The sequence below is a fragment of the Erigeron canadensis genome, chromosome 1 (assembly GCF_010389155.1).
Source record: "Erigeron canadensis isolate Cc75 chromosome 1, C_canadensis_v1, whole genome shotgun sequence".
NCBI classification, from domain to species: Eukaryota; Viridiplantae; Streptophyta; class Magnoliopsida; order Asterales; family Asteraceae; genus Erigeron; species Erigeron canadensis.
The window spans coordinates 24,904,699-24,919,213 of NC_057761.1; the positions used below are offsets into that span (position 1 = coordinate 24,904,699).

The window sequence follows — 14,515 nt, forward strand, 5'->3', positions numbered from 1 at the left end:
TTATGTCTTTTGACATAAATGGAACGATTCTGAGTGTAGCAAGCAGTTGCAACAGCTTCAGCCCAAAAACATTTTGGAAGACCTGATTCATTCAACATGCTTCTGGCAGCTTCTATCAGTGTTCGATTCTTTCTCTCTACAACACCGTTTTGTTCTGGAGTGTGTGCTGAGGAGAAATTCTGAGATATGCCAGTGTCAGTGCAGAAGGTTTCCAGAGTGGAATTTCTGAACTCAGTGCCATTGTCACTTCTGAGCTGACAAACTTTTCACTTGTGTTTGAGTTCAATTTGTTTGATGAGGGCAATAATTTCAGCAGCAGCTTCACTTTTATTTCTGAGGAAGAATACCCAACAATATCTTGAATATTCATCAACTACAACCAAGGTGTACTTCTTCCCAGCTCTTGTCTGAACATTCACTGGACCAAAGAGATCCATGTGTAACATGTGAAGTGGTTCAGTGATGCTGAAATTTTGCTTGGTTTTGAAAGATGCTCGTTTCTTCTTTCCCATTTCACACCCTGGACATGGCTTGTCTTTATTGAAAGACATGGCTGGTATCCCATCAGCAAGTTGTTTTCTTGACAATTTATTTATATTTTTGAAATTGAGATGGGATAGCCTTTTGTGCCACAACCAATTGGTGTCCTCATCAGCCTTTGTATAGAAACATTGTTCAGAAGTAGCACTGTTCATGTCTACTACATAAATGTTTCCTTTTCTGGGAGCAATCATTACTACCTTCCAATTTTTGTTGAATATGGTACCTTGTGAAATATCAAATAAGACCTTAAAGCCATCATCAAAAATTTGACTGACACTGATCAGGTTATATTTCAAACCATTTACATATGCAACTTTTGTGAATTTGACTTGACCATTATTCACAATACCATATCCTTCAGTTTGTCCATGATCATCATTACCAAAAGTTATTGAGGGCCCCTCTTGCACCCTATATTCCTCCAGCAGGGATTTGTGACCAGTCATGGTTCTGCTAGCAGCACTGTCAAGAAACCAAGTATTCTTTTTGCGGTCACCCTGCACATACACAAAAATTAGTTCTTTTTGGGAACCCAACTTTTCTTGTGGTGACAGTTTCCTTTGTTCCTTCAAATTGTGTTAGCAATTCTTCCCACATCAACTTAGAATTGTCAAGTAAAACAAGAGTAGGTTTTAAACTTTCTGGGACAGCAAAGAGAATCATGTTTTGTAACTTAGAATCTAGGTCAGCCAAACGATGATCTTCTTCTGACCAATGATCTTTCTCTTTGGGTGTTAACCTAGGGGTTCCATCTTGATTAAAAACAACAGTTGAAGCATTCATGGGAACATAAGGACCTTCAACAAGAATGGTGGATAAGTGTCTTTCAACACCAGCGATGTACTTGAGCATACATGCCTTCCAAGTAATGAATGTGTCACTATTTCCATTAAATTTTGGTACTGGATTATTTAGAAAGTGAACATGAACACTGGGTTGAGCTGGTGGTGGAGGTGGTGGATTTTGATTCATATTGACATTTGGGTTAGGGTTTGGTTGTTCGATTCCAGACATCTTGTAGGATCAAAACAGGTATAACAACTTAATGATTTAACCTGGGAGGCTCTGATACCAAATGTGAGTCCACCTAACAAGATGTACACAAGATCAAGATATAACAAGATATAAGGTTAGACAATAATAATCACAAGTTATATCAAGTAACCCGACTGGCAAGTAAATCGAAACTAGATGGGACTAGTTAGAATTACGATCCAGATAATGGATAAGAGTAATAAAGTATGGTTGCTTGAAACTATATAAATTACTAAATATAATCAAGTATTATGGCAATGAGTCAAGATGTATTTTTCAATGTACTTTATTTATTTCCAATAAACAAAATACAAGAGTTGTTGCGGAACAAAGATAATCACACTTGTGAAAGTATCTAAACAACCCAGAAATACAAATGATCTATGTAACGAGGAATTACTCGTAAGAATACTTAGAGTAATATCACACGTTGCAATTGCCAAAGTTCCCAGCAGTTTTGCAAGTGTGAGAAGTCTTATATTTATAGGCAAAGCATGTCTTGATGACATGGCAAAAAGCCGTACTAAATATGGTTGGATGGATTTGTAGGACAAATCCATAACACGCTTGTTTAAGGTAAAGTATGTCAGTTTCTTGATGTGACTTGACATACTTTATTCCCAACCTTTTTGCTAAAACTTTCCCAATCCCATGTTGATAGTAATTGACCGGGTAAAGGTAGTTAAAGCTGCAAAAAGACTTTCCTCGAAATCAGTGAAAAAGTGTTGTAAGTACTTTTTCACTGAGCCTCTTCAGATTCAACTCCAGACAAGATCTTCTCTGAGCTCTGCTTCTGAGATGATCTTCTTCCTCAGTCTTCAGTCTTTGACTTTCGTCAGAACATCTTCAGTGTTGGTTGATTCTGAATCTGAAGTGAAGCTTCAGTGAGCTATATTCTGAATGACTTCAGAATCCTGAGCAAGCTTTCTTTACTGAGCTTCAACTATTTTGAACAAATTATACTTAGTCGATTTTCGACCTAACAAATACAAATTCTTTCCAAAGATAAACACAATCCTTGCTTGGTTCGATCTCTGATGAGCGTCCATTTTGTGATAAAAACCCCTATTGAAAGGCTTCATTTCAATGCTTAAATGAGTTATTATTCCGGAACTATTGGTACTTAATGAATCGTATGATTATGCAGGTTCACAGAAGATGCGAGAGAGGGTAAATGACATCAAGTGACTCAAGAAGGAAGCCTATGAAGTTACAAGACACAAGGAAGTGATTCGGGAGCCAAACGAAAATGCACAAGAAGGAACAACAACCGCCAACGCCGTTGGCCACAAGCCAGCGCCGCTCCCGAAGACCCAATGTTGCTGGCCCATCACAGCCCAGAACCAACGCCGCTGGATAGCCCACCAGCGCCGCTGGTCGGCCCACAGCAAAAACCGACTTAAACACCTATTTAAGTCAAACTAACCCTCAAAACCCTAAGAGAGAGCCGATTCAGCAGCCCGAGCCGCCCAGTATCAACCCTAGTTCGTAGTTGCAGATTCCAAGAAGGTTTTGGAGCTTCTAACACCTTCTGATCTACATCCGCGGTCTAGATTTATCCTTTCTACTTACTTATATTATCAAACAATGTCTTTTATCTTTACAAACTTTGTTATTCCTTTAATAATGCTAGGCTAGTAGGCTGAATACTTGTTTGGATCGATGTGATCATGTAGACGTTTATTGTTTTACTGTGTTTGTTTAGAATTTGTTGGAGTGTGCTTTACTGTTTATCAGAGATCCATGTTTATTAGTAATTCATGTTGCTATTGGTTTTATATATGAAAATATTAGTTTAATTATGATTGTAAGTCCCAACTATTGCTAGATGGGTGCTGAAGACACCTCTATGTCAATGGTGAGTGAACTTTGCAACACAATCAATTAATCTGGATGCGACCAGTTTGGATTAATTGTGTACCAGGTTAACTGGAGATTAATATATTAAGGTGACAGAATGTGTATGTAAATACAATGCAATAATATAAATGACAAGTATATCAATCGGTGAGACAATATGTTTTTTTCAAGTGTATTTTATTTATTAATTGTTTAAATAAAATACAAGGTTGTTGCGGAACTAAGATAATACAAGAATGTAAATATCCTAACAACCCATGAAATACAATTGATCTAAACTTGGAAATTCTCCTAAACAATCGAAACACCTAAAGTAGTGAAATGTTCCTTTTTGCGATTGAGAGAATATTGCACAAGTTCACCAATATTCCAGAATGTATGTGTTTGCAAAGTTATGAAAATGCTTGTGCAAGGACCTCTATTCCAGAATGTATCTCTTGCCAGCTTTAGTTTGAACATTCACTGGACCAAAGAGATCCATATGAAGCATGTGAAGAGGTTCAGTGATACTGAAATTCTGCCTGGTCTTGAAACTGGCTCTTTTCTTTTTGCCCATTTCACACCCTGGACATGGCTTCTCCTTCTTAAAGGAAAACAAAGGTATCCCATCCACCAGTTGCTTTCTTGACAACTTGTTGATATTTTTGAAGTTAAGGTGGGATAACCGTTTATGCCACAGCCAGTTGGTGTCCTCATCAGCCTTGACATAGAAACAATGCTCTTTTGGAGCAGGCTCCATGTCCATGATGTACACATTCCATTTTCTTGGTGCAATCATAACCACCTTCCAATCCTTGTTAAAAACAGTGCCTTGAGCAATATCGAACAGTACCCTATATCCATCATCACAAAGTTGACTGACACTTATCAGGTTGTATTTCAAACCATTAACAAATGCAACTCTTGTGAACTGGATCTGCCCATTGTCAACAACACCATATCCTTCAGTTTTCCCACTTCCATCATTACCAAATGTCACCGTCGGTCCATCACAGACAGTGAACTCTTCCAGCAGGGGCTTACATCCGGTCATAGTCCGGCCAGCAGCGCTGTCCAAATACCAAATATTCTTCTTTCGATCGCCCTGCACACCCAAGTAAATAATTAGTTATTTTTGTGAACCCATCTTTTCTTGATGGGTCCACTGGACTTCTTCTGAGAAGTTCCAGGAGTTTGACTTGGTGTAGAACTAGTTGAAGAAACTGGAGGGTTCTCTCCAGCTTCAGGAGTAAAAACAATTGGTTTGAGTAGAACTTTATCCTTCTTTTTCTTTTCAGAATTTGCTCCTTTCTGAGCAGATTGTTTTGTCTTTTGTTTTTGAGGAGGGGTTTGACATTTTGTTTTTCAACTGAAGAAGATGAAGCTCCTTCCAAATTTTTAATTCTGGCAGTACAACTTTGTACCTGCCTTGACAAATTTTGGAATTGATTCTCCATTTTTAACAAAATGCTTTTCTCATCAGGTTGCTGGCCTATGGACTTGGGCCCAGCGGGGGTTTTAGTCTTTTGAGTTGTGGACTCATTTGACTTGTGAGGTAGAGGATTGTCACCAGATTCCTTTTTAACTGGAGCTTTAGCCTTCTTGGCTCCAGTTTTGACCTCAACAGGGTTGGTCTTAGTGGATTCAGATTTGGCAGGGTCAGAGGAATCATAAGGAGTTTCAACTCTAACACATTCTGGCATTTGGTGAATTGTGGGTAAAACAGCTGCCATCTGAAGATCACCAGATTTCCAGGCAGTTTTTTGAGCATCAATGGTTTTTGAAAAAGCGTCATAATTTTTACCAGATGCTTGTACCCAAGAATTGATAACCATGTGTTCCTTTTCAAGATCAAATTTTAGTTTTTGGTTATCTCTTTCCAATGCCTCATTTTTCAAATCTGACTCTTTAAGAGCCAACTGGACACTTTGCAAATCATTTATTTGACCTTTCATATTGTTAAATTCAACCAAAACTGTTTCCAAGTATCTTTCACAGTCAGTTCTCATGGTTTTAACAAATAACAAGTCATCATTCAATGATTCAGCAATATCCAGTTTTAGTTCTGAATCTAACTCGACATCATAATCCCTTACCTTCTTTAAAATGATGTCAACCCATCTTCCAGAAACAACATCATCTTTCACCACTGGTTGTTGATTTTCTAATGCCATGAAACACACATCTCGAATCTCTTCCTCATCATCAGATGAGTCATCAGAGAGTTCCCATTTCCCTTCAATTTGAGCCATCATGCACTTGTTCTTTTCTTTCTCTTTTTCTTGTTCAAGAGATATGAGAGCAATCTGGGCCTTAAGTTTCTTGTATTTGGCCTTATAATCATCAGTTTTAACAAAATTTGGGACAATAGGACCAGTTTGGTTGTTCATCTGACTAGATCTGCATTCCTTCATGAAATGACCTTTCTTACCACATTTGTAGCAGATAAGATTAGCCTTATCCAGAGAAATTGAACTGGAAGCATTATTGGACCCATTAAATCGATTAGATTTATGCTTGAACCTATTAAAGGTTTTAGCAATCATGGCTACCAGATCATCATCGTCAGTTTCCTCACAACCATTACTTAGATTTGTGGTTAGGCCAGAGTTCAGTAAGTTGTTTAACATTTCCTTCATAGAATGTAACTGGACATTCTCAGTAGACATTAAAGCAGCACAAGGTTGCCCAGTAAAGTTGGCAACCTTGGAACTCTAAGCATGGTTTAAAGCATCTTGCTCAGCCAATATTCTTGCAGCATCATTATCTTCAGTGAATCTGAAGGCTCCATAAAGGGAAGCAAGAGTATGGCTGTGCAAGGTCTTACCTTGTCTTAGGACAAGAACCATGTGTGCCCATTTGGATGGCAAAACATCACAGAATTTTTCAAGAATAATATCCTTATCCTTCTCCACTCCCAAGCCTCTAAGTTGATTAATTAGGCCAGTAAATCTGGTATAAGTACCAGTTAAACTTTCATTGGGAAGAGCAAAGAAGGATTCATACTTCTTGTTAAGAGCAACCTTTCTGGTGACAATGGTGTCATTTCCTCCTTCAAACTGGAGAACTAATTCATCCCACATAGATTTTGCACTAGGAAATAGCACAAGTGTTGGAATTAGTTCCTCAGGAACGGCAGCAAGGATCATGTTTTTTAGTCTGGTATCAAGATCAACCAGTCTGCGATCCTCATTTGACCAATGTTCCTCAGATTTTTCCCTGGTGCCTCTTCTCCCAGTAGGGTCGAGAAGAGGGCTAACACCACTGGACATGGGTATATATGGTCCATCCTTAAGGATTTTTAACATATACCTCTCTATCCCACCAAAATGTAAGAGCATTCTAGCCTTCCATGTACCTAATGTCACCAAATGTCTATCCTTAAGGAGTGTTGGAGTAATGTACATGAACATGGTTAGCTCCAGGAGTAGGAGGAGGAGGAGGGTTAGTATTTAAAAGAGTTGTAACATTAGGATTGGATTCATTTGGACCAGAACCATTCTCACCTTCAGCAGCCATCGAAGCAGACCTAGGTTATAGAATTGAAACAATTCAACCTGCCGGCTCTGATACCACTTGTAAGTCCCAACTATTGCTAGATGGGTGCTGAAGACACCTCTATGTCAATGGTGAGTGAACTTTGCAACACAATCAATTAATCTGGATGCGACCAGTTTGGATTGATTGTGTACCAGGTTAACTGGAGATTAATATATTAAGGTGACAGAATGTGTATGTAAATACAATGCAATAATATAAATGACAAGTATATAAATTGGTGAGACAATATGTATTTTTCAAGTGTATTTTATTTATTAATTGTTTAAATAAAATACAAGGTTGTTGCGGAACCAAGATAATACAAGAATGTAAATATCCTAACAACCCATGAAATACAATTGATCTAAACTTGGAAATTCTCCTAAACAATCGAAACACTTAAAGTTATGAAATGTTCTTTTTTGCGATTGAGAGAATATTGCACAAGTTCACCAATATTCCAGAATGTATGTGTTTGCAAAGTTATGAAAATGCTTGTGCAAGGACCTCTATTCCAGAATGTATCTCTTGCCAGCTTTAGTTTGAACATTCACTGGACCAAAGAGATCCATATGAAGCATGTGAAGAGGTTCAGTGATACTGAAATTCTGCCTGGTCTTGAAACTGGCTCTTTTCTTTTTGCCCATTTCACACCCTGGACATGGCTTCTCCTTCTTAAAGGAAAACAAAGATATCCCATCCACCAGTTGCTTTCTTGACAACTTGTTGATATTTTTGAAGTTAAGGTGGGATAACCGTTTATGCCACAGCCAGTTGGTGTGCTCATCAGCCTTGACATAGAAACAATGCTCTTTTGGAGCAGGCTCCATGTCCATGATGTACACATTCTCTTTTCTTGGTGCAATCATAACCACCTTCCAATCCTTGTTAAAAACAGTATCAATCCATTCGAGTATTCATATGCAATTTGGATGAAGATAATCTCAAGTTACTTGATAGATCAAGTTAAGTTTGTAATTAAACAAGAATTAATTAAAAAAACAACTATAAAGATCTCACATAATTTTACACTCACAAAAATCTTAAATTAACCAAATATAGTGATATTTAACTTTAGAAAATCCTCATATATTTTGTAATACTTTGCACTTTTTTTTAACAACATTTTCATTAACAATTCTTTCGCGAAATACCGAAAAACATCAAAGAATTACATAAAATAGTTACATCAAATAATTAGGACTACTTTGCCATAGTGGCCATACTAGCTTATCCTTTCTACTACGACGGTTAATCCAAAAAAATGAATAGGTAACAACATTGCGAAAGACGTCTATATTAAGAGATGTGCGACCTTTGAAAACAATATTCTTTCGATGCTTCCAAATTGCCCACCACCATATGAAACAAACTCCCTCTAAGAATGTTTTGTATTTTTTTCAACAGTTGTAAGTTCTTGATCCAATCTAGGAGGCCAGAGGGAGTTGCATCAGGGAATATAACTGAAGCCAATTTGACATCAAACTACATCTCCTTAGAGAAGTAACAATCTTTGAATAGATGATTCAATGTTTCATGACTTGAGTTAATTTTTTTTTTCTTTGGAACGGTAAAATATATTATATAATAAAAGTAGACCTTATCAAGATGCTAGAATCCAAAGTATAAAGTTACAAATCTAGAAATAAAAGTAAAATGCTACACGTCCTATTTATGAACAAGAGAAGATTTTCTAACCATTGCTCCCATGAAAGCCTTTGATTCTTGCATCTGTTAGGAAACCACAAGTAAGAAAAATTGATAATTGAATCAGTGGTTGGAGCTCTAACATCTAGAGACAGTGGTTGGAGCTCTGACATCTAGAGACAGTGGTTGGAGCTCTGACATCTAGAGACAGTGGTTGGAGCCTTGTGTTAATTAACGGAATCAGTGGTTGAAACCCTTACATCTAGAGACAGAAGTCAAGGGTTCGTTCCTCATGCCCAGCAATGCTGGATGTCTTTTTCTACTTTTGATAGAACATGTAAGCAATTTTTTTACCTTTGGTAACAATAAACCTGGCTATATCTATAACATTGATGTACCCAAAACCGTAAGAAAACAGCATTAGAATTTACTTTTTTTAGTGAGAACCCCTGGATTTCTTTTGCCGAATGATGGACCCTTTGATGATTGATGTTGTTTTTAGTCATAAAATAAATCCCATGCCGCTAGAAGCATTAAAATATTTTAAAGTAAAAAAATATTTTATGCACATTTAATACTCGAGTATGACAATGGAAAAAATACTTCTCAACACCAATGTCACCCCCATAAATCAAAACCAACAACAAAACCTTTTCCTCTTTTCTTTCTCCTGCTGTCTTTTGTGTGTATCTATTCTCATTCTATAATTGTACTTTACAATAGTTCTTGTTCTAATATAAGGGTTTCTTTAATGTGAAAAAGACTTGTTTTTTTCTTCCAATAAAAAGCCATTCACTTGGGTGCTCTTTTTTCACTTCAAAGTTTTCAACTTTCTTCAATTTTAGAGTGACAACTTTTGCTTAAAAGAAAGAAATGTATGCAGAAAGTGGGCTAATTTTCCCTTATTTTCAGAGTTTCTCTCCTGATGTTCAACAATTTGATGATTTCTGTTACTCACCCAAATCCAATTCTTGCTTGGTAATTCCCTTTTCTTTATATATATATATATATATATATATATATATATATATATATATATATATATATATATATATATATATATATTTCTTTTTTCATGTTAAATGCTTAACAAGAGACCTGAATTCTTCAATAATTGTGGAAAAAAAAATTAAAAAAAAATAGTTTTTTGGTTATATATTTAGTATAAACTTATTTGCATTTGGTTTATATTTGATAAGCCCTGTTTTTGCGGCTAATTTTTGGACTTGTGAGCTTATCCTGACTTGTAATTGCAAAATAAGCAAACAAGCCCAAGAATAAGCTACAAAAATGGGGCTTATCAAAGACCAGCTAAATGAAGATAAGCAAATAGGCCATAAAATAAGCTTAGCCCAAAACCCCCTTAATTTTGTCTTTTGAGATTTCCAAGATTTGGTTTTGGAAATCTTGAATTGAAATGCATGTGTAATGTAAGTATAGCCAATATTGTGTATTTTTAGTATTTGTAAATTTAATGTTGAATTTTCAATGTTTTTGGTGTTTCTTGAAAAGATTGGGCTAAAAGAAGCTTGCTTTATCTTGCAATTTGTTAGGTGAATTAGTATAGGCTCTTGATGAATTATTGTGCACTTTCTTGGTTACCATCTCGAAGGAAGGTGAAATCGAGTTGGATTTTGATGAAATTTTAATATAAATTTTCAGTTTTTAGAGAGACCCTTAAACCGTATGGGCGAATAGTGATTTGAACAAACTAATTGGAGATTTGTGAAATTTTGAGTATCAAATTAATCAGATTTTCATATTAGCGCCATAATCAGTTGATTTGAGTTCTTTCTCACATAAAAAAAGAATGAGAAGTATGCTATCTGAGTTAGTTTCGTGTTGTATCTGTAGTTCTTGAATGTGAGAAGAAGATACAGTTAGTTTTTGGCGCCTATTCGATTAAAGATTCGCTTTTTCACCGCACTTGTGAGTGCTTGATGTTGAGAGAAGATTAGTCAAAGTACACTCCAACTACTTTAAGTTTATTTTTGTTCAGTGGTTTGTGTATAAATGGGATTTCTAGTTTTGGGAAAACAAAAATGACCTGTAGCTTTTAGATTAAATGCTTCTTGTCGAAAGGTGCACTATCATAATTTAAGCTAGATCCATGTTTTTGGTTGTTCAAAGATTTGTGCTTTTTGTTCGTGTAATATATTTCTAATGATTTCCCCTCTCTTATAAACAGGATAGTATGGTTCAGAGCTCTAATATATCAGATTATGATCTTGGGGTTGAAGGGGATCTTTTCAAAGCACCAGAACCAATAGTTGACCAACCATTGACCACTCTTGACCCCATGACTGCTGCCATGGCAATGATCTCTTGTGGAGAAGAAAACATTTCTTCACAAGATCTCAATGTTACTGATATTGAATCACTTCAAAATGAGAACTTTTTAAATGATGTTTTCCATGAATATAAAGATATCCTGGAGATTGGAGAAACTGAAACATCACCACTCTCGGAGGTTTTGAATTATAAGTTCCCTGTCAAAACAGATGAGAGTTTTGTTGTGAAAGAAAATGTTCATCCTCCTGGACAAATCCCGAAAAGTATGAGCTCTGATTGTTTAAGCTCAAAGGAGTGGATTCAAGGGGCTCAAATTAATCCTAGTTTTCCAAATATTACTGAAGTGGACTTTGGAAATATTTATGGAATGCGAAGGGCGTTCAGTGAAGGAGACATAAAGGTTCTGCTTTTGTTCTGTTTTTGCATCGCGTTCAGCATGGAAGCGTTTTCTACCTTTTTTGTTTATTTTGATGTTAAGGGTACCAAGATGAGCTACTTGGGTAACAGATTGATATGGGCCACTTTTAGGACTAGTTAAGACGAGCCAATCAGATTGGGTTGATCTTTTACAAAATCTTGATTGCAAAATCAATATGATTACAATTATATTCTGAATCTTTGCTAAAATTACCTTGTATTCATTGAACATAAACTTTTAACGAATTTCAACCAATCTGATCTAGTACCCTTAGCTTGACATCAAACACAACTCAGTGGACCCATTCATAAGTAAATGTTGATCAAATGAGCCATTTAACAGATATTACAGATAAAATTTTTACGAGTATGACTTTCGATCAATCTGGCTCATTCCACTTTTAGCTATAAGATATAATTGACCCATTAATGAAAACAACCTAAGTCAACCTAGTTACAGGTAAATGGCTAATATTTTGACCTAGTCTTTATGTGAGCCATATAGTCGATATTAGAGGATAGATAAAAGTTGTTACAAACTGCAAAGTGAGTGGTAAATATCCTTTATTTTTCATTTTTATATCAAAGATTGATTTGTTTTGCTCTCTATGGATCCCATTGGTCCTTTCAGTTACTCGGGGTAAGTTGATCCCTTGAATATTTCATTTGCTTTGAAGATGGCTTCAATGTTGACCTTGTTATCCTTAATCTTGACTCTTATGTGCTCTTGAAGTCGATCTGTTCTCCTCTAAGGTGGCCCATTTGTGTACCATACTCTTTAAAGCTCGAATTTAATTACAGTCACATGTGACCTAACAGGTAGAAAGTATCTGATAACAATACAAGTCATGTTATGTCTACTCACATGGAAGCTAGGTTATGCATGTGCATACCCTTAAGTTAATTTGTACATCCGTAGTGCGAGAAGGAAAAACTAATTCTTTTTGTTATTATTGTTATGCATCTTATCAGAGAAAAAGAAAGTAGAATACTGCATGGCCCAACCTAAATAATAATTAGAAAAATTTGTCATTACAGACTCTTGCTAATGGAAATGGAGGCCATAGGCAGCCGTCTCTTAGGCAGCCACAACTCATTAGTGAACACACCACTGAAGACCGCTGGCAGAAGCTCTCAAGATACAGGAGTAAGAAGACGAAGAGGAATTTTGGTAGAAAAATTAAGGTATTTGATTGCTAAATCAGCTTCTCCTTATGCTTTTTTTATTTTTATTTTTTGGAATCAAGATGTTAAAGGTGGCAAGATGGGTGGGTCAGAAAACTTGTCTATGTGAGTTGGGTTTAGAAGGGTCACTTTTGTTACGGGTATACATGGACTGGCTGTTTCTTTAGTAAAAAAGAAAAAACGCCCAGGCTGGGCAATTAGCCCGCAAACACTTTTTGTCCAATATAGGTTTTTTAGTAGATAATTAAAGTGAGAATTATAGTTACAAAATAATATCTATTATCTTATTATGACAATATACTGATATACTCTAAATTTTTAGTCATGAATAAAAGGATTTATAAGATTGCATGCATTAAAAATAGATTTTATGACTTTCAACCCGGTTGACCCAATGCCCTTGAATATGAGATACAACCCAAGTCAACCCACTCATTAGTAAATGTATTGAAATTGCCACCTCTTTTAATGATAGAGGCATAGAGCCATGGTGCATGGCCTAACCAGCGAAGATTATCATGCGGAAGTTGCTTACTTTTGGCTCTTTGTTTTTGTTCAGTATGCATGTAGGAAGGCATTAGCAGACAGTCAACCAAGGATCAGGGGAAGGTTTGCAAAGACAGAGTGAAATCATGACAAAAGCAATGTAGAAAAACTATGTAGGAATGATTATATGAATATGAAGTAGTCGGGCCTGGCCAAAGTTAAAAGTCGGGTTTTACTAAATAAGCGTTCGTATTGTATGGTATCTTATTAGAAGATGCAATAATGTTGTAGTTCATGTACATTCCAAATGTTGAATCCATGTATGTAACTTTGTATACAGTTGGTTCTTTAAATTCTACTAGTTTTGTTGAGTAAATTGATGAACTGACTGCTCATGTATAGTTCTGTCTGGTTTGTAATTTTGCGAAAAAAACCCCTAAAAAAATTGTCTATTTTACTGTGTTAGATTGTTTCAAAATAATGAATCAATAAAAAATCAGTAAATTAAAGCATAAATTTCCAAGTTTTTCATAACATCCCTAATTGAATTGAAATCGCTCTCATTAGGGTTGTCATTGAGTCAAGTAGCCGGAATCTTAGACTCGACTTGTTTAATAATTACCTGGCTCGAGCTCGGATAATTATTCAAAAGTGTGTTTGAGCTCGAATATTTAGTTAGAGCTCGATACTCGTTTATGTTTTATTTTATGTTTTTATCGAACTATATTCAAGGCCTGAAATCAATAAACTCGTCTAAATACTTGAACTCGGGCTCAAATATGAGCGGGCGAGTGAATCAGATAATGTATCTAGAGGAGTTCAGGTTGAGACAGGTCGTTTGTTAGTACTCGTCAAAACAGCTTTAACGTTTCTGTAAATTACAACATAATCACTATATCACTGAGGCCTGAAACAACCAACTTACTACGACGCTGCAAGATATCGTCACTAAGCAAATGGGTGGAAGCATCGTAGGTAGCTCTACTTTGTCGGAGAATCAGTAAAGAAAGAAAATCAAGGAATGATGATGTCTAGTCTGATGAATGTAACCGTTAAGATGGTTAAGAGTAGAATTATCCAAGTAGTAATGATATTCGGTTGTAGCTTCAAACGAAGTGAACTTGTTTTGCTAATGACTAAGCTTGATTATCACAAAGTAGTTGAGGTTGAGGCGTTGCAGGAGCCGACTAAAGTGTGCTACATATTAGTCGAGCAGTTGTTTGAGCTTACATTAGCATTTTGTTCTTATGAGTGTCAGATAAGTATGGATGTCAATTTCGCCATAAGCAGAATCCCTGTTATTAAGGGATATTGTTTGTGGTTTGACTCGGAGTTATTGGCTATAGAAAGATGAATGAACCAGGTAAATAGATGGGATCATAGGAGATGATAGGTTGGAACCTCGTTGACAACTCAGGGATTCCGTGACAAGTGATGGGTTGGATTCGGCCTCAGAATCATGTAAAAATTTGATGTGACTGTAGATTGGAACTTTTAACTGGTGCGGTTACTTAGGGGTATGGAAGCTGTA

General features: G+C 36.2%; 1 protein-coding gene across 1 annotated transcript; it reads left to right on the forward strand.

The window, feature by feature from the left end:
* Nucleotides 1-9,244: 9,244 nt before the first annotated feature.
* LOC122584876 lies at nucleotides 9,245-13,360 on the forward strand. The gene is made up of 4 exons (XM_043756948.1): nucleotides 9,245-9,582; nucleotides 10,793-11,296; nucleotides 12,352-12,498; nucleotides 13,058-13,360. Exons 1-4 carry the CDS (start codon nucleotides 9,478-9,480, stop codon nucleotides 13,124-13,126), a joined length of 825 nt encoding a protein of 274 aa, XP_043612883.1. The 5' UTR covers nucleotides 9,245-9,477; the 3' UTR covers nucleotides 13,127-13,360.
* The last annotated feature ends 1,155 nt before the right edge of the window (nucleotides 13,361-14,515 follow it).